The 21,343-nt window shown below is 38.8% G+C and overlaps 1 protein-coding gene across 3 annotated transcripts in view; it reads left to right on the top strand.

Moving 5' to 3' along the window:
* VPS50 (VPS50 subunit of EARP/GARPII complex) overlaps positions 1–1,667 on the top strand; it is a 220,315-nt gene extending 218,648 nt beyond the window's left edge. For all 3 annotated transcript variants that reach the window (XM_077998061.1, XM_077998060.1, XM_015134266.3), the window contains exon 28: positions 959–1,667. In XM_077998061.1, coding sequence (XP_077854187.1) covers positions 959–1,078 — 120 coding nt within the window. In that variant the 3' untranslated portion in view covers positions 1,079–1,667. The remainder of the gene's footprint in view (positions 1–958) is intronic.
* Positions 1,668–21,343: the final 19,676 nt, after the last annotated feature.

The raw sequence follows: 21,343 nt of genomic DNA, 5'->3' as shown, positions 1-21,343 counted from the left end.
TGACATTTCCCCAGCAGCAGCAGGGACACTCTTTTCTGTCTTTGAAGGAAACTCCCCAAAATGTTGGGTCCAGTGATTACTGACGATGCATCCTCACTGAGTGCTGAGTGGTTAAATGAGATTACTTACCAAGTGGGGACAGGTGCTCTCAGAGATCAGATACACAAGCTGAGCAGTTTGCTAAGTTTTTAAAATCAATTCTTTCTCCTGTTTTGAAACTGTACTATATTTAGTGGTTACCTTCAATAAAGACACATTTTCTTATTAGATAATAGTACACAGCTATCTTTCCCTATCTGAACTCTTGCTATTCAACCTCCAGTACCAAATCAATCTGCAGAAATTTCTGATGAATCCCTGTTTATTCTCATCCTGGCAATTCAATATCTGAAATTCAGGAACCAGATGGATTTGGATTGCAAAAGATACTTGTAGTCTTAATTTTATTTGCAGCTCCCCTGACTTTGTGTTCTTTGTTACCTTATTCATTCGTTGTATCTTAGAAGAGTTGTTGTTCTCTTGTTGGAGATTTTTTTTTTTTAACTGAAGTGTTTACAGAATGTAGAGGACCAGAAAAATACTTCATCAGTAGCATTTTAAAAATTTGAAATGTCAATGTATTTTGATGACTCAATAACAAAGACTATCACAGAACAAGTGTAAAGTGTGTGATCATCAAAGTAGTAAGAAGCATATGCATGTCAGATTACTTTGCCATGTTAAAACAGATTCTAGTGCTTACTATTTGAAATGTGTACTATAGTATTCTTATTTCCTCCTATTACAGCTCAGTAAACAATTTGCCTTTCATTTGCCAACTGTAATTTCCACTGTTTTTCACTGGTTTATAATGCTCAGTAACTATCCACTGCACCTGAATATCCGCCTATTCTTTTGTTGCACCAATCAGATACATTCCTTTTAGGGTACTAAATTTGGATCTTTCTTCTTTGAGCAGGAATATTCAACGAAGCAGTTGACCAATCTGGTGAATGTTTGCCTGGGATCCCATATCAATAAGAAAGCAAGACAAAAACTTCTAGCAGCTATAGATGATATAGACAGACCTAAAAGATAATGAACACTGCTCTTTTTCCTCAATGGCATTGATCCTCACTCAACATATATGACCTGAAAGCCAGTTTTTTAATGCACTTCTGACAACTATCTGCTAAAAAATCTTTGTGCATGTTTTTTTCGACTGGAAAGTGAAAAACATTGAAATGTGTGTGGTGTTCTCATGACTTTTATATGCTGTGGTCTCTTCAACTTTTGGTCTCATTTGTTGTAATCTGAAATGATATTGTTGCCTTGTCATAACAATGGTTATGTGACTACAGTTATACATTTTACAGAAGAATGTACCATAAGTATATAATTAGAAGAACAGTGGCTTAATATATGTATGGGAAGTTTATGGAGAATGAAGTTGGCATTTTTCTACCCTCTGAGCTTGGTTCTTACTAAGCATAATGTGAGGGTGAATGTGTAGTATCTCGTAATTATGAGCACTGCATGAGAATTAAAAAACACGTGTAAGTAACATAGATGAAAAATCAGTATGTTCTCTGTTTTTAAAATGTCAAAGTTTATGTCAGGGTTAATTTAGTTATAACAAAGTGATCATAAATGAAATGTAATAAATATACTCGAGTATGATCAGCCTATGTGAGACTACATTTTGATTTTTTGTGTGGCATGCAGATGTCATGAACTATAGTGCAGCTTTTAGCGTGTTCTAATTTTAATTGTTTTGTATCCTGAAACCAATGGTGAAAAGTAATTTCATTGAGTGTGCCTTTTCAATGCCTGGGTAGCATACAGAATCATGATTATGAGATTTTCTTTTATCTTTCTTTATAAACATATGGTTTTTTTTTTTGTTGAAAGTTTTGGTCTCTTTAAATTCACATTTTGTCCTAGGACAGTAAAACCCAGGTCAACTGACTCAGGAAGCAGTTGTCTGCTAGTCACGCATATATGTATGGTCATATGTTCACTCTTCTTAAATATCTGCCTTTTGTAACACAAATGTAAAATAATATCAGTCTAGCCAATGATGAACTCTGGAATCCACTTGGTCTTCAGTAAGTATGTGTTGTTCCTCTAAACTTTGCCCTGAAGCCAGGGATCTTCTCCTAATATATGTGACATGAAAATCCATTTTCCATGTACTCTTACCAACTATCTGATAAGGAATTTTGCGTGTGTTCTTTCTGACTGGGGTGTGGAAGACATCTAAACTTGTGTGGCGTTGGTCCAATGATTGCCATGCATGACCTGTAACATCAACAGCTGACGGAATCCTAAGGAATCATGTGAGAAACAGGCCTTGGGTCTTGTGAGTCTCTGGGACCTAAGGTGATAAAATGGATGGCACAGGATGGCATGTGATCAAGCATGGAGGTGATAAGGAAACAATTGCTACTCTGTGTCCATCAGCCCCTGTGATGTCTGTAAGTGCACAGTGTAATGTGAAGCACTTTCAGAATATGCTTGTGTGTGTCTGTATGCTGAGTGTTTTCATCCTCTCACTTCACAGTTCATTTACTGTCAGTTTAAAACTTTCCTCTTGTAAAAAGGTATGAGTTTGGTGCCACTGTGATTTGCTTGTGGCTAGATTATGCACTCGTGAAGTAGATTCTGCCTGTAGCCATTATTTATATGCAGCCACTTGAAGAAAACAAACATGAGATAAGCTGGGTCCTTGAGTTTAAATGGCACATTTAGCTGGGCACATAAAGAGCTAATCAATCTTTTTAAATTTTCAATTGATGAGGAGCTGCTTATGTGTCTTTTCTACGTGGATTTTATAGTTGCTTCCTTTAATTTCTACTTCAGTTGGCCCTAGATAATATGAACAGTAATTACCTGCCTGGTAGAGCCCAGTGTTTTCCAAGGTAATAGGAATTGATACAAAAGAATTACTTATCTTGTTAGAGACTCAGCCATGCAATCTGACAGACATTTTAACCTACCCTTACTTTGCTCTCTCCATCTTCAAATGAAATGGTGAATATTTTTAATGCTTTTGAAAAAAGTTTCTTTGGTTTTTGGTTTTTTTTTTTTTTTTTTTTTTTTTTTCATTAAAAGGTGGCTTAATAAGTGCTAGCTAGCATCAAAACAGTAACAGGAGATTTGAGTCATGAAATTACCTAATCACAAGAGAGTTACCAGACATTTCTCAAATACTTTATACAGTAATATTGAATTATAACCATGTAACATTTTGTGAAACTAATTTTAAGATAAATAGAATTGAAAAGCTGAGAACGTAAATAGAATTATACATGTTCCAAAAACTACTATCATTACCAAAAATGTATTCTTTTTGAGTCTAAACTTTCCTTAACTTTGATATTTTCCATGAAAGTGTCCTGTAGAATTTACCATGGGAGCATGGTAAATTAGCATTCCCTGAGAAAGAATGATTCTTTCTACAAATACATTGTCTTGCATTTAAAAATGCTAGGGGGACACATAGCAATTCAAATGAACTAGTTTGCTTTGGTTTATAAAACCAACAGAGATCTTGTAAGTTCACTTTAACTAATAAACTCATTTACACAACTTATGAAATGAATTTCTCTTGAAACCAGGGCCATATGGTATTTTACCATATCTTTAAATAAAATTTCGTTTCAAAATTTCTATTTGGCTGAGTGCTAAAGTGAAACTTTGTTATATTAAATACCTTTTTCTTTACTCACCGAAAAGTAGTAAAAGGCTTGTAATTCAATTCACCTTGTAAGCATAGTTGTCTTTTGTAATAAAAAATCAGATCTGAAGATGAATTGATGAATATAAGTTGTGCTCAAAGTATACAGAAGTACAGGGTGGGGGGGATTTCCGTATATATATATATATATATACACACACACACACACATATATATATATTTCTCTTTTGGAATAATTTTGATTCAGATAAGTGGTTAACAAAATGATACTTGGCTTCTGACAATGATTAATGACAAAAGAATTATTAATACTCTGGTGTAATCTTTGTAAATGTTAAGTCTGGTGCAGCTTTCTACAGATTTTTTCTTATTGTGGAAAATATTTGCTCAATTCCTATCATCCACAGATTTATAAAGGCCATGAAAAAGTTTAAGCAGTACAGCTCTCACAAGGACAAAACTGTGTCAGATTTATACAAGAGAACTGTTAGCTGTTTCAAAATGAATGGAGAAAAATAATCCATTTGCTTTGATATGCTTTTCTTGATTGACATATCCTTTTTGAATATTGCTAAGTATACCTAGATCATTTTTTTCAATATGAAAACAAAACCACAGCTAAATATTCTCCTTCACTTAGAAGTATCCCTCTGGAATTTTAGTCCTTTATTGATACGATTAATATAGAACTCTTTTTGGTCTGTTTTTGATAAAGAACCATTTTTATAAGTTAATTTAGACGTCACTTTTTGATCCCAAGACTGAGAAGACTTGGCCCTGCTGAGGATTTCCAAATTTGCCCTGTAGGTATTTTTTCTCACTGAGCTGAGCCTTTCCATCCAGGGAAGGGATTTTCTTCATCAGTAGTTTTTGTTTTACTCTGTTCCTTCCCAATCCTAGGTCCCAAAAGGATTTCTGCTTTAAAGAAAAGGCATTTCCACAATGTGGGCATTTTAATCCAGCTACACCAAATAACAAGCATGCTAATCTTCACCCAAAAAGAAAGGACTTTGTAGTCAGGGTTTCCATTTTGACACCGCTCAGTACTAGAGCCTATGCTGAAGTGTAGTGACACCATCAGGTAACCACTGGGAGACTATTTTTGCTGGCTTCCTGCTACCTGCCTTACCTTACTTCTGTTATCCCTGCTTTTCTAATCACAATCCCACCTTTAAGCACCCAAGCAAAATGCTATCCTTTCTGTGAAACTTATCCTTTCCAAGGAGAGATGCTGTGGAGAAAAACTGATAGGGAGTTGTGATGGTCACGATGATGGCATGACTTTAACAAGGATCGTGGCAGAAGGCCTCCCTTGGGAGGAAGGAAAGAGTCTTGCCATGCAGATGTCTGAGCGAGCGTTGCAGGCTGAGGGAATGACAAGTGCAAAGGCCCCAGGGTGGAGGCTGCTGTTCAGAGAACAGCAAGGAGGGCAGTGTGGATGGCATAGTAAGCAGAAGAAAGAAAGAGCAGAGAGAATGTGGCAGGAGGGGACACATACAGGGAAGGACTTTGGATTTCACCTTCAGATGGAAGCATTTGAAGGGCTGTGAACCAAGTGATGACCTGATTTGTGACTTAGGGTTTACCAAAACCACTCTGTATATTTGAGAAAGGGCTAGAGAGGGACAAAAAGCAAAGCAAGGAAACAAGGTAGGAAGCTAATTTGGTAAACCATGGGAGGCTAGGATTGCAGTAGCATTGCAGGATATGGTGAGGGATGGGCAGACGCTGGACATATTTCGAAGGTAGAAACAAAATGATTGATATTTGAGAAAAGTGTGCTTAAAGACTTTCTGGAGGAAGTAGAAGTCTTTGGGGAAGACTGGGTTTGTGAACAAGATCAAGAAAACAGTTTTGGACAGAGAAGTTTGAGATACTTGGTGATAAATTGTTGGAGGTGTAGGAGAGGGTACCTGCATGCAAGTCTGGAGTTCAGAGAAGAGGTCAGAGCTGTAGATGTAAATGTGGGAGTCATCAGAATATAACGTAAAACCAAGATTTATTTAGGAGGCAGAAAACTTGCAAGCATAGGACAGTAAAAAATTTTTAAAAGGCACTTCTCCCCATCCCCTTGCCATTGTTTCCATGAGAGATGAGACAGGACCAGGGTACTGTGCTGGAGGGGCAGTTTTCTGGAGCAAATATGAGAACATCTTGCCACCCAGGGACCTACTGGGTGGACATTTGTAACTCCTTTAACTGGACATTGTAACTCCTTTAACTGGGAAGCCGGCACTCTTGCCGGAAGATGCACTCTGGTGCAGCTTGTCATCTGGGCGACTGAGTGAGTTTCAGGACCATGTGGTCCCAGAGTGTCTTCCTCCATGACACTGGCTGGGCATTAAGAATGCTCTAGTAGATAAGACGAATGACGTGTGCCCTCAAGGAGCTAAAATCTAGCAGGATAAATAGATGTAAAACAAACATTTCATTACATATTGGTGAGTATTCCAAAGGAAAATGCTGGGGGTTAGTGTTCAGGAAAGACTCCCGTGAGGAAGACATTCAAGTGGAAACCGGATGAGTAGGAGTTGAATGAGGAGGCTGAGGGAAGAGCATGTTTGAGGATCAGAAAGGGCAGTGTGTTTGGCCTATAAAAGGGAGGCGGAAAGAGGCACAAGAGGCGGAGGAGGAGCTGCAAACGTAGAGGTCTTCAAGCAGGAAACTCGCAAGTAAAGCAGCAAATGTTATTCAATAATGAGTGACTAGCATTTTGAAAAGTGGACAGTGTGGGCCAGGCTGTACCTACAGGCACTTGAATTATAATTTTAAACTGCATCCAAATGAACTAATCACTCCTGCTGGCCCATTACTTGAGGGGAAGAAGGGAGTCTGTAGAGAAGAGAGACTCAGAACTTCATCTGTGGGTTCTGCTGTGCATCCTCGACAGCATCTGGCACAGAATCTCAGCTAAGATGGATGAAACCCTCTACTCAGGCCCTTTGAACTAGAATTTTTGCCTAAACTGAACTAAAGAGTTGGTGAGTTCCTTTGGGGCAGCACTGACACATATGTACTCCTTACACTCCAAAGCTGTCTGTCCTGGATCAAACACGTAATACCAATTTTTCAATATTGTTGAAAGAAGACTAATTACTAAGTAATTGTTGAAGAGAGATGTGCATTGGCATTTGAAGCTAAAATATTAGTGGTTTATAAAGAAGCAAAACTTACCTCAATTCCTTTTTTTTTTTTTTTACATTTGCATGCTGAGTAAGTTGAAACTTGTCTTGTTGTATTAGACTGCCCCAGACCCCTGATTCTAAAAATGTGGTTCCCAGTAGCTTCAGCATTTATTACCTGGGAACTTGTCAGACAGGCAGATTCTCGGGTCCCCCCACCCTGCCCCTAGACATGCAGAATCAGAAACTTGGGAGGAAGCTCAGTGATGGGCATTTCAACAAGCAATGATGCACACTAAAGTTTGGGAACCATTGCCTTGCACTTACTTGTATACACACACACACACACACACACACACAGAGAATGAAAGCGATCCAGAGAAGTTCACCTGTAACTTTCCCCTAATTTAAAAAAACTACCGTATAGCTATTCCAAACAGACGGAGGAGAAGGCCTTGTTTTAGTTTTTAGAAAATTATTTATCTTTTATCCACTTAATAATTGTTACTATTCTTCAAGATAAATCTTAGACACAGAATACTATTACCTTTCCTGAAGGAGCCTCTAAGTGACTGGTGTTTGAACAGGCCAGCAAGCATGTTGCATGTCCTTCACACTGACTTGAGTTGATTAACAAAGATTCTCCCAGGAGATTTTTAATTGGTGCATGAGTCATGAGCAGTGAGACAGGTGGAACTATAAGACTAATGTAATGTATCTTACAGTGATTTGGTCTTTGATTTTCTTAGCAGTTAATTGAATCAGGTGGAGAGAGAAGCCAGGTCATGATCTGGTAAGGGAAGCTAGCCATCCAGATGGTTATTGTATGTGAATCAGCTTGTAAAATTTCACTTTGCTGAGAGTCCCCCAAATCTAAGAAGTGCTAAAACATCTGACAGAATTGGTTAATGTGCAACTTTGTATTTGCAAATACAGAAGGATTTGTAGAGGCACCTGTTTCTATTACAAAGCCACAGCTGGACTCTGTAAAGGTGGTGTTCAAGAACATCTCTTTTAGCTTTTAAAATGAAAAAGTGGAGTTGTTAAACTGAAGTTATTCTGAAATTTCCACAAAGCTCAATACAAAAAAAGGGCTATTATAATTCTTTTCCTAATAGAATACATCAGGTTGATTGAATTCATCAGTCAGAATTACTGGGGGAGGGGATGGCTGGAAAAGTGACTTAAAATCAGGCACAAGGCACAACATTTTTTTTTTTTGTATGTTCCTTATAAAACAAATTCTAAGAACTACACTTTCTGAGAACTTTCAAAGATCTATCCTTTCTCAAAAGAATATGTGTCCAACTTACTTTTGTCTTGCAGACAGCCTACAAAGCAAGCCTCCTCCCATGACCTGTCTCCTCTGTATGGACGCCATCTTCCAGTTCCTCCCAGTAGTCCTTTGCTGTCACTACCTCTTTAATGGCCTCTGTTTCTATATCCACATTCACCCAGGAATCCTCTCAGTGACGGCTTCCTGCCAGCAGCATCAATTCCCCAGCCTACCACTTACACCACATTCCAAGCTCTTCATGCTATGTTATCTTGGATATATTACCTTGGCTTGTCTCCTGTGCAAGGGGCTATCCACCACATTTATGTGTCTCCCACAACACTCGAGCCAGCACTGAACAATTAGTCACAATAAACTTAGTGTATAACATTCACCAAGCATGCCTTAAATGATTTACCTTTATACATTTAATTCTAACAAATCCATATGGCAGCTAGCATTATTATTACTCCTACTCTCTACAAATGAGGAAATTATATAATCCATTTAATTTCTGTGTAACTCAGTAAGTGAAGGAGGTGGGTTTGACTCAGCCAACAATCTACCATGATTCCACAGCCTGTGCATTTATCTATTACCCTAGAAGTCATCTGAAGCAAATAATTTTTGTTTGATTAATTTAGGAAAGACATGTCTCATTCTAGATAGAGTTAATGTAGCATTCCTCTCCTGTTTGTTTCCATGTCAGACTCACCACCAGCCTGACATGAGTTAACGGTTGGGGCTCTATTGAGTTCATTTGTTTCCTTGCCTAGTCTCCAGTTACCCTTCTGTGCCATTTCCTTTTCTCCAAGATGGGAATAATAATAGTGTCTACTTCCTAGGGCTATTGTAAGAATAAAAGAATGAAAAAATACTCGGAACAGTGTTTTGTATATAGTTCAGTGAATGGTAGTCATTATTATTAACCTTGTTTTGTGGAGGAGGTGACTGGGGCTCAAGAGTATTAGACAATTTTCCCAAAACCACAGTGCAAGGGGTCGAACCAGATCTTGAATCCACCACTCTTTCCGTCACTGCTTCCAGCAGCCATGTGATCCAGGTATGGCCACTGATGGACCTCATCACATTTCTTCAGGTCACTAGTCTGCCAGATTGCATCCCAGTATCAATTCCATGGCTGTGTATTTCACTCCTTCCCAAAGGGTTAGTTAGCATACTCAGAACGTATGCTGGTCCTAAGTGGAACTCCTTCAATTTTTAGTGCCTGCAGATTTCATAGCATCATATTGCTAGTAGTGAGTAATGTGACCCAAAGCAGGGGAAGTAAGAATCAATGGTTATTCCATATACAGGTGAATGCTTTAAAGCCTCTTCCTTCATGCATTCTTTTGATAAACCACCTAAGAGACACTATTCTGACTGCTAAGAAATTCATGTGCCAATGGCACTGTTTGTGCTACCACACAAGCTCCTAAGGAAATTCCAACTGTTATGTTCACTTCTACTTCAATTGTGGGGAAAGTGTTCCCTTTATCCTTCTCCCCATACAAGGTATACAGCTCTCCCATCCTATATTCAGGGGGCTTAAGTTTGGAGTTGCTGAAAGGTAGGGAGCACAGGTATTAGAAACATCCACACTTAGGGCAGCCCAGCATTGAGTCCCTTTTACTCCATTGCTTTACCCACACAGGAAGTGATCTGCAAGTGGGCACATTTTAGTCCATGCTTAGATCAGCAATTCCTTAGACTCCTTTTCAGCTTGTTTGAGGGTTGAAGGAGGGAAAATGACACTTGGATGCTAATGAGATGCAAAGAAAACAAATACACAGAAAACCAACAGAGGCATTAATAGGGAAATAACCCTGCCATTGATCAATATCTTATTAATAAGATTATTGGGAGAGTACTCTCATTTCTTTTAGAAGAATTCTTTGTAGTTTGTATATTTATAAATACGAAAACCTAATATTTTCATCTCCAAGCTCACAAGCTCATATGTACACACACACACACACACTTCCTCCTGCCCTAACATCACTGACTAAACAAATCTACTGCCTGGTATGTGTTTCTTTAGATAATGGGATGGTTATTTTAAAATCTATTTGAGCTGAGGTCCATCAGTTACCACTGCTGAGTCATTAATCTTTGAGACAAGGCTTGCTGCAAGCAAACTAATTGCAGTTTTGTCCCTGAGAGTTAAGTGTGTGTCAATAATAAAATTCTAAGTGAGATTGTAATTAGTGCACATCCAGGGACTGAGATTTGTCAGTGCTTGATAACTTGTAAGTACTTTGTCTTTAAAAGCTCACTTGTTGGAAGCTGGTTCAAATACTTTTTAAACCATCTTGGAGAGATGAGCCACTTGATCACTTTCAGCGTATTAGTGGAATTTTCAATATATTGGCAATTTGAAATCTTGTTTGGCTGGAATTAACCATGATGATAGGAACTTGGCTTTTGTGAAGATAGTTAAACCATTCTGATGCTTTTTTGTTTGGTTTGGTTTTTAGCTAAAATAAACTTGGTCTTTTCTTGTAAGCGGTCAAATATCCTCTTTTCCTTTGGCTATTTTTTTTTCCTCTTTCGGCTCTTAGATTTCATCTTCAAGAGAATATGAACTTTGGGAAGAGATTATGATTTGATTAAACTAATGGTGGCATAGAAAACTTTGTGCCAGGATAGGGTGGCAGGGATTGACCAGGTGGTGCTATGAGCTGTGACTCTTCAGCTTCAGGGACAATGTATAAATGATATAATTGTGGCATTTGAAACAGGAAGATTTAGCAATGACAGTATCACACTAGAATTGTCCACCTGGCAAGATAGTATAGGAAGGCAAAAAAATTTTTTAGTAAAAACATACACTGATCGTGCAGAAGAAAGACACGAAATTATCTCTGCCATGATTTAGGAGGTCCACAGTGGAATGGCAGGGAAGTGAGGAGTGGTGATTTGGCAGGTGGTGTCAGCAGTCTTTTGTGAGCCTGAAGTCCAGGAACATAATGCTTACCTAGGATCCAGTAAATCTGTGTGGGAGTCAGCACATGGGCCTGGCAGCAGGGATCTCAGAACATGTAGCTGCAGGGGATAACATGACTGAGAAGCTTTCAGAGTAAAATATAACAGTTTTGAAGCTAGTAGGAAGCTTAGACATCACCTAGTACCATCTTCCACTAGGAAGGTTATGGATATTTATTATCCACAGGTCTGTATTCTACAGCACTCTTAGCTACTTCCTAAGAATTTCCAGTGATAGGAATTTTGTTTCCTTCTGAAGATAGCTTTGATCATCAGAGATCTTCGTAGATCTGATATTGCACTTCACAGAGTCTACAGTCATTGTCTCGTGTTCTGCCCCTCTGACCAGGGAGAATACAGAAACCTGTGTATCTCCCTTCCATTAATGCTGTCTGCAGCTGCATTGACTGACAACAGCAAAATCATATACAGAATGTTAATTCATTTTGGGCATGTTGTCAACTGAAACTCTTGTTCATTCAGTGCTATTAAAGTCTATCCCCATCAACATGCATATGATGGGTTGTTTGAAATGTAAATAAATGTAAATTCAAGATTTTGAGAAATTTTCTTCTAAATATTATTTTATTACTTCTGGCTTTGTTGCAGCCTGTCTGGAATGTTTTGGTTCCATATTCTGTCCTTCAGAATATCCAGCATGTTCCACGTTGCTACTCACGTGATAAAGTATTTCTTACAGGTCATCATCCAAGTGGATACAAATGTGAGTGGGATAGAACCAAGGGCAGAGCTCTTGGGCCCAGCACAAGGCAACTCCAGTAATCAGACCTCTTTGAACAGATGTATTCAAGCCACGATGCACTACCTTTTATCATTTTTTTCATGCTTTTCCAGTTTGACCACAAAGGTAATATGAAATTTTGTGAAATTCTTTGCTAAAAATAAAATACCAACAACACCCTCAAAATGAAAAGTGGAAATATTTTGATATTCTTGTCCTCACTTGAAACTACAATGGCTTTTAGTGATGATCTTTTATTTTTCTAAGTACTCATAACCTATTTTTTAATATTCCATTTTTGAAGTCTGGCAAATATTCCATAGTAAGCTCACTGGATAATTGTGAGAGCTAATTCCTCTCAAATTAGAATGTTATTCACTTAATTCCAGATTTCAGACACTTCTCCACTCATATAACTGTGCAGAAATTTTTTTCTAGTTCTCACTTCTAGTTCCTTTATAACCACAAAAAAGGCTTGAATTCATGTAAAATTTCTAGTTGTTTCTTTACCCAATGAGGTATCATTGATATCTGGCTCTCGTTTATATTAACTGTGTTTGTTCTTTTCTTTCTAATTATAAATAACTTCTTTTTTTCCTTTAAACCTAATAAATATTATTCTATATGCTTCAAGCAGTAACATGTTTTCATCCTTCTTCCCTCTTAGAACACATATGTAAAAACCCTTAGAGTTGTCCTAAGTCACCTTATATTGCAGGCCATGCTACACGTTAACCTCCTGGAAGGTCTCTGCCACTCTTTGGTGTGTGATTCTGGTTTTGCACTGCTCTTCTTATCTTTTGTACTATTTACAGTGGGGTGAGCAGAATATACTTCACTCAGGCACTCTGGCTTCTTTAGATGACTTTTTCCTTCCTCAGAATGATTGTTTTGAACTCCATAGTTACAATTTCTTTGTTTTTAGTCTTTTTTTTATTTTTAAAGTGTTCTTCCCCTAGAGCTAAATTCCCTTCCAGTTTCTGCACACAATACTATGATACCTTTTCCTGATCATTTTTTAAAAATCTGCTTCATTTTGGGAGAGACAGTATAAAGCATAGTGCGTAAGCAACTCAGTTCCAGATTCTAACATGCTAAGAGAACTTGGGCAACTTATTTAACCTCCATGTGCCTTGGTTTCTCATCTGTAAAATTGGAATAATAGAATAACATGTCATGGAATTAAATTAGCTAAAATGTGTAAAATACAGAGTAAAGTAAAGCACATACAATATAGGCATACCTCCTTTTATTGCATTTTGCTTTATTGTGCTTCACAGATTTGCATTTTTTACAAATTGAAAGTTTGTGTTAACCCTGCATCAAGCAAGTCTATACATTTTTCCAGCAACAAGTGCTCACTTCATGTCTCTGTCACAGTTTGGTAATTCTCATATTAAACATTTCCATTATTATTACATTTATTATGGTGAACTGTGATCAGTGATCTTTGATGTTACTATTGTAGCTGTCCTGGGGTGCCACAAACTCCACCCATATAAGACAACAAATTTAATGGATAAATGTTGTGTGTTCTGACTGCTCCACAAACCAGCCGTTCCCCTAACTCTCTCCCTCTCTTTGGGCCATTCTATTCCCCGAGATACAAAAATGTTGAAATTAGGCCAGTTAATAATCCTCTAAGTATTCAGTTGAAAGGAAGAGTCCCATGTCTGTCACCTTAAATCAAAAGTTACAGACTATTAAGCTCAGTGAGGAAGGCAGGCCAACAGCAGAGACAGGCCAAGAGCTAGGCCTTTTGTACTAAGCAGCCAAATTGTGAATGCAAAGGAAAAGTTCTACAAGGAAATTAAAAATGTTAATCTAATAAACACACAAATGATAAGAAAGTAAAATAACTTTATTGCTGATATGGGGAAAGTTTGAGTGATTTGGACAGATGATCAAATCAGTCACAACATTCCCTTAAGCCGAATCCTCATCCAGAGGAAGACCCTAATTCTCTTCAATTTTATGAAGGCTGAGAGAGATGAAAAGCTACAGAAGAAAACTCTAAAGTTAGTAAAGTTTCATTAACTGAGGTTCAAGTAAAGAAGCTGTCCCCATAATATAAAAGTGCATGGTGAAGCAGCAAGTACTGATGTAGAAGCTACAGCAAGTAAACTAGAAGACCTGGCTAAGGGAATTGATGAAGCTGGCTACACCAAGCAGATGTTCAATGTAGACAAAATAGCTTTATAGTGAAAGAAGATGTCATCCAGGACTTTCATATCTAAAGAGAAGTCAATGCTTGGCTTCAAAGCATCAAAGGACAAGCTGACTCTCTTTTTAGGGGCTGATATTAGGTGACGTTGAGTTAAAGCCAATGCTCATTTACCATTTCAAAAAAGTAGAGCCCTTAAGAAATTATGCTAATTCTGCTTGTGTTCTGTAAGTGGAAACACAAAGCCTGGATGATAGCACATTTGTTTACAGCCTGAATATCTTAAGCCCACTGTTGAGACCTACTGCTCAGAAAAACAGATTCTTTTCAAAATATTACTGCACATTGACAATGCACCTAGTCATCCAAGAGCTCTGATGGAGATGTACAAGGAAAAGAATGTCATTTTCATGCCTGCAGCCCATTGAATCAAGGAGTAATTCTAACTTTCAAGTCTTTTTCTTTAAGAAATAATTTCATCCTCTTACTTCCTCTCTTGCCATGTGATACGCCTGCATCCTCTTTGCCTTCTGCCACAAGAGGAAGCTTCCTGATGCCATTACCAGAAGTGGATTCTGACATTACATTTCTTGTACAGTCTGCAGAACCATGAGCCAAGTAAACCTTTTTTGTTTATAAATTACCCAGCCTCGGGTATTCCTTTATAGCAATGCTAACAGGCTGACACTGAAAACTTGTACCAAGGAATGAGGCATTGTTATAAAGATACCAAAGATGTGGAAGCAGTTTTAGAACTGGGTAATGGGGAGAGGTTGGAAGAGTTTGGAGGTCTCAGAAGAAGACAGGAAGATGAGGGAAAGTTTGGAATTTGTTAGAGACTGGTTAAATTGCTGTGACCAAAATGCAGATAGAGATACGGACAGTGAAGGGAAGGCTGATGACGTCTCAGATGATAATGAGAAATTTTGGGGGAACTGGAGCAACGGTCACCCTTGTTATGCTTTAGCAAAGAACTGGACGGCATTGTGTCCATTCCCTGGGGCTTTGTGGAGGGTCAAACCTAAGAGTGGTGACCTGGGGTATCTGGCAGAAGAAATTTCTAAGCAGTAAAGTGGTCAAGATATGCCATGGCTGCTTCTAACAACCTATGATCAGATACAGAAGCAAAGAAATAAAATTATAGTTGCAACTTGTATTTAAAAGAGAAGCAAAGTGTAAAAGTTTGGACAATTTGCAGCCCATCCATGTGGTAGAGAAGGAAAGCATTTTCGGGAGAGGAATATAAGAGGGCTGGGGAGCAACCACGTGCTAGAGAGATTTGCATGACTAAAAGGGAGCCAAGTGTTCATATCCAATACAAGGTAGGGGAAAGCCACAAAAGCTATTCAGAAGTCTTTCAGGCCACCCTTCCCATCACAAGGCCAGACACCTATAGAAAGAATAGTTTTGGAGACCAGGCCCAGGGTGCCACTGCTGTGCAACACCTTAGGAGACTGCTTTCCTGCATCCCAGCAGCTCTAGCTCCAGCCTCAGTTCAAAGGGCCCAGATACTGGTCAGGCCACCACTTCAGTGGGCTCAAGCCATGAGCTTTGATGATTTCCATGTGGTGTTAAGCCTGCAAGCACTACAGAATGCAAGAGTGAAGAAAGTGATAGCTTCCATCTAGATTCCCAGAGGATATATAGGAAAGCCTGGGTACCCAAACAAAAGCCGGCTGCAGGGGAAAAGGCCCTGTAGAGAGACTCTACTAGCAGTGCCAAGGGGAAATGTGGAGTTGGAGACCTTACACAGAGTCGCCACCAGGCACTGCCTAGTGGAGCCGTGGGAATGGGGCCACTGCCCTCCAGACTGCAGAATAGTAGAACCACCAGCACCCTGCACCTGGAAAAGCTGTGAGCACTCAACTCCAACCCGTGAGAGAAGCCACAGGAGCAAAGGTGCCCAAGGCCTTGGGAGCCCACTTCTTGTACCAGTGTGCCCTGGTTGCAGGACATGGAGTCAAATGAAATTATTCTGGAGCTTTAAATTTTAATACCCGCCTTGCTGGGTTTCAGACTTGCATGGGGCATGTTGCCACAGTGCAGTGTAAACATAACTTTTATATGCACTGGGAAACCAAAACATTTTTGTGACTTACTTTATTGCATATATTGCATGTTTCACATAAACATGATCAAAGTCATGTTTTTGATTTTACAGGCTCATAGGTGAAAGAAACTTACCTTGAGTATCAAATGAGACTTTGGACTTTTTAGTTAATCCTGGGAGACTATTGGGAAGGTACAATTGTATTTTGCAATGTGAGAAGAGCATGAGTTTTGGGGATCCAGGAGTGGAATAATATAGTTTGGATGTTTGTTCCCTCAAAAGCTTATGTTGAAATGTAATCCTCAATGTTGGACGTGGGGCCTGGTGAGAAGTTTCGGGTCATGGGGGCAGATCCCCCATGAATGGCTTGGTGCCCTTCCCATGGTAATGAGTTCACATGCGATTTGTTTTTTTTAAAAGAGGCTGGCATTGTCACCTCTCTCTCTTGCCCCCTTTCTCACCATGTGATACACCTGCTCCCCCTTTGTCTTCTGCTGTGAATGGAAGCTTATTGAGGCCCTCACCAGAAACAGATGCTGGCACCATGTTTTTTTTACAGTCTGTAGAACTCTCAGCCAAATAGACCTATTTTCTTTATAAATGAAAAAAAATTTCATAAGGCTATAACTGCCACAGATAATGATTTCTCTTATGACTGAGCAAAGTAAATGAAAACCTTCTAAAAAAGATTCTATCATTTCTAGATGCCATTAAAACATTCATGAATCATGAGAGAAGTTTAAAATATAATTGACAGGAGTATAGAAGAAGTTGGTTTCAACCATAAGGGATGACTTTCAGGTGTTCAAAACTTCGGTGGAGGAAGTCACTGCAGAGATGGTGAATATAGCAAGATAACTAGAATTAAAAGTGAAGCCTAAAAATGTGACTGAGTTGCTGCAATCTCACAATAAAACTTGAACAGATGAGGAGTTGCTTCTCATGGATGAGCAAACAAAATGATTTATTGAGGTGGAATCTAATGCTGGGGAAGATGCTTTGAACATTGTTAAAATGACAGCAAAGAACTAACTTGATAAAGTGGCATCAGCATTTGAGAAGATTGACTGCAGTCTTGAAAGAAATTCTACTGTGGTAAAATGCTACCAAACAGCATCACATTTCTACAGAGAAATCTTTCGTGAAAGAGTAATTTGATATGGCACACTTTTATTGTTGTCTTATTTTAATAAACTGTATATAAAAATGTACATGCTATAAAAGCCACCCCAACCTTCAGCAATTACTATTCTGATTAGTCAGCAGCCATCAACATCAAGCCAAGACCCTTCACCAGCAAAAAGATTATAACTTGCTTAAGGCTTGGATGATCACTAGTATTTTCCAGCAATAAAGTATTTTAAATTAAGGCATGTACATTTTTTCAGACATAATGCTATTACACATTTAATAGACTACAGTGCAGTGTAAACATAACTTTTATATGCACTGGGAAACCAAAACATTTTTGTGACTCACTTAATTGCAATATTTGCTTTATTATGGTGGTCTGAAATTATACCCACGATATCTCTGAGGTATGCCTGTATTTATCCAAAGACCACAAAATCAGTATGTTGAAGAGATATTTGCACTCCCATTAATATTGCAGCACTATTCACAATAGCCAGCATAGAGAATCAAACTAAGTGCCCATCAACAGATGAATGAGTGAATAAAATGTGGTTTATATACACAATGGAATATTATTCAGCCATTTAAAAAGAATGAAATCCTATCATTTGCAGCAACATAGATGACCTAGAGGACATTATGTTAGGTTGAACAAACGAGGCCCAGAAAGAGAAATATTACATGATGTATTAGTCCATTTTCATGCTCCTGTTAAAGACATGTCTGAGATGGGGCAATTTACAAAAGAAAGAGGTTTATAATGGACTTAGCATTCCACATGACTGGGGAAGCCTCACAGTCATGGCAGAAGGCAAGGAGGAGCAAGTCACATCTTACATGGATGGCAGCAAGCAAAAAGAGAATGAGGAAAACACAAAAGTGGAAACCCCTAAAAAAACCTTCAGATCTTGTGAGACTTATCCACTATTATTAGAACTTATGGGGGAAACCACTTCCATGATTCAAATATCTCCCATTGGGTCCCTCTCAGGACATGTGGAAATTATGGGAGTAAAATTCAAGATGAGATCTGGATGGGGGCACAGCCAAACCATATCGTTCCACCCCTGGCTCCCGCCAAATCTCACGTTTTCACATTTCGAAACCAATCATGCAGTTACCCCAAAAGTCTTAACTCATTTCAGCATTAACTCAAAAGTCCACAGTCCAAAGTCTCATCTAAGACAAGGCAAGTCCTTTCCGCCTATCAGCCTATAAAATCAAAAACAAGCTAATTACTTCCTAGATACAATGGGGATACAGACATTGGGTAGATACAACCATTCCAAATGGGAGAAATTGAACAAAACAAAGGGGCCACAGGGCCCATGCAAGTCCAAAATCCAGTGCAGTGGTCAAATCTTAAAACTCCAGGATGATGTCCTTTGACTCCGTGTCTCACATACAGGTCATGCTGATGCAAGAGGTAGTTTCCCACAATCTTGGGCAGCTCTGCTCTTGTGGCTCTACAGGGTACAGGCTCCCTCCTGGCTGCTTTCATGGGCTGGTGTTGAGTGTCTGCAGCTTTTCCAGGTGCATGATGTGAGCTGTTGGTGGATCTACCATTCTGTAGTCTGGGGGATGTGACCCTCTTCTCACAGCTCCACTAGGTGGTGCCCCAGTAGGGACTCTGTGTAGGGGCTCTGACCCCACATTTCCCTTCTGCATTGCCCTAGCAGAGGTTCTCCATGAGAGTCCTGCTGCTGCAGCAAACTTCTGCCTGGGCATCCAGGTATTTCCATATATCTTCTAAAATCTAGGTGGAGTTTCCCAAACCTCAGTTTTTGACTTCTGTGCACCTACAGGCTCAACACTATGTGGAAGCTGCCAAGGCTTGGGGCTTGCACCATCTGAAGCCACCATCTGAGGTCTATGTTGGCTCCTTTCAACCATGGCTAGAGTGGTTGGGACACAAAGCACCAAGTCCCTAGGCTGCACACAGCTCGGGGACCCTGGGCCCGGCCCATGAAACCACTTTTTCCTCATAGGCCACCAGGCCTGTGATGGGAGGGGCTGCCATGAAGATCTCTGACATGCCCTGGAGACATTTTCCCCATTGTTTTGGGGATTAACATTCAGCACCTCATTACTTATGGAAATCTCTACAGCCAGCTTGAATTTCTTCTCAGAAAATGGGATTTTCTTTTCTATCGCATTATCAGGCTGCAAATTTTTCCAACTTTTATGCACTGTTTTCCTTTTAAAACTGAATGCCTTTCACAGTACTTGAATCACCTCCTGAATGTTTTGCTGCTTAGAAATGTCTTCTACCAGATACCCTAAATAATCTCTCTCAAGTTCAAAGTTCCACGAATCTCTAGGTCAGGGGCAAAATGCCACCAGTCTCTTCGCTAAAACATAACAAGATTCACCTTTGCTCCAGTTCCCAATAAGTTCCCCATTTCCATCTGAGACCACCTCAGCCTGGGTTTCATTGTCCATATCATTATTAGCATTTTGGGCAAAGCCATTCAACAAGTCTCTAGGGAGTTCCACACTTTCCCACATTTTCCTGTATTCTTCCGAACCCTCCAAACTGTTGCAATCTCTGCCTGTTACCCAGTTCCAAAGTCGCTTCCACATTTTCAGGTATTTTTTCAGCAACAACCCACTCTACTGGTACCAATTTACTGTATTAGTCCATTTTCATACTGCTGATAAAGACATACCTGAGACTGGGCAATTTACAAAAGAAAAAGGTTTATAATAGACTGTACAGTTCCACATGGCTGGGGAAGCCTCACAATAATGGTGGAAATCAAGGAGGAGAAAGTCACATCTTACATGGTTGGCAGCAAGCAAAAAGAATGAAGAAGATGCAAAAGTGGAAACCCCTGATAAAACCATCAGATCTAGTGAGACTTATTCATTACCGTGAGAAGAGTATGGTGGAAAACGCCCCCATGATTCAATTATCTCCCACTGGGTCCCTCCCACAATAGATGGGAATTATGAGAGTACAATTCAAGATGAGATTTGGATGGGAACACAGAGCCAAACCATATGACATGATGTCATTCATTTGTGGAATCTTAAAAAGATGATATTACAGAAGTAGAATAGTAGTTACCAGAGGCTGAGGAGGGTAATGGGAAGGCGGATAGGGAGAGATTATGCAATAGGTACAAAATTACAGTTAGATAGGAGAAATAATTTCTGCTGTTCTGTGGCACAGTAGGGTTGACAATACTGTTAAAACTAGAACAAATAACTAGAAGAGAGGATTCTGAAAGTTCTCATCACAAAGAGATGATAAATGATGTGATGGATATGCTAAATAACTTTATTTGGTCATTATACAATGGATACATGTATGGAAACAACATATTGTACCTCAAAATTATGTACAATAATTGTGTCAATTAAAAAGAAAATAAACTTACAAAAATAAAATAAAAAGGGAGGTGCAATGTCAAAACTTACAAAGATACGTATATAAACTCAGATTGAGTTTTACTGAATCCTAAGTATTTACAAAGTTGTCAAATGATTCAGCCTTTTAAAAATCTGGAATAGTTTTTCTTCTTTACTAGTAAGAATCTAAAAGGAAGGAAAGTCACATTTATATTTTATCTTATTCTTTGAATCACTATTTACCACCTACAAGAGAAAAAAGCAACATAATAAACTAGGACTATGAACCATGAAAAAAGAAATCAGATGTTTGAAAATTGTTCTTCCAGAACAATGGTACAACTAAAAGCAATTTCTGATTTCACGAACATTTGCAACTTTAGTTACGTTAATTACTAGTTGACAGGATTTTAAGGAATGCATTTAACTTAATAATACCCTCAAACAGAAAAACAGTTTGCAAACGGTAATTTCAGTCTGTTAGGTGTTTACCACAAGTCTTACCCAGCTTGGTAAATATTTGAGTGCCTACTAATGGTTCAAAAGTGGTACTGCACCATAAAGCCTCATCTGTTCTAAAGCTGCGGAAATTGAAGGGTCCTGTGTAGTTGATTGAGAGTCTACAATAACCAACCAACTCTGTTTTCTGTTTTTAAAAAACTAAATCACTTGGGGAAAATAGGAAAATAAAATTTAGTAGATGTTATTTTAAAAAATACAACCTACAAATACCATTTCCATTTTCTTGAAAACAAAGCTTCCTTTCTGCAAGAAACAATGACAGGTAAATGTGAAGTGAGCTGGAGTATGCTGAAAGGACCGTGGATATGGAGACCA

Source organism: Macaca mulatta, chromosome 3 (genome assembly GCF_049350105.2).
Source record: "Macaca mulatta isolate MMU2019108-1 chromosome 3, T2T-MMU8v2.0, whole genome shotgun sequence".
Lineage (NCBI taxonomy): Eukaryota > Metazoa > Chordata > Mammalia > Primates > Cercopithecidae > Macaca > Macaca mulatta.
The sequence above is the reverse complement of the archived record's forward strand: the minus strand, read 5'-3'. Positions and strand labels throughout refer to the sequence as shown.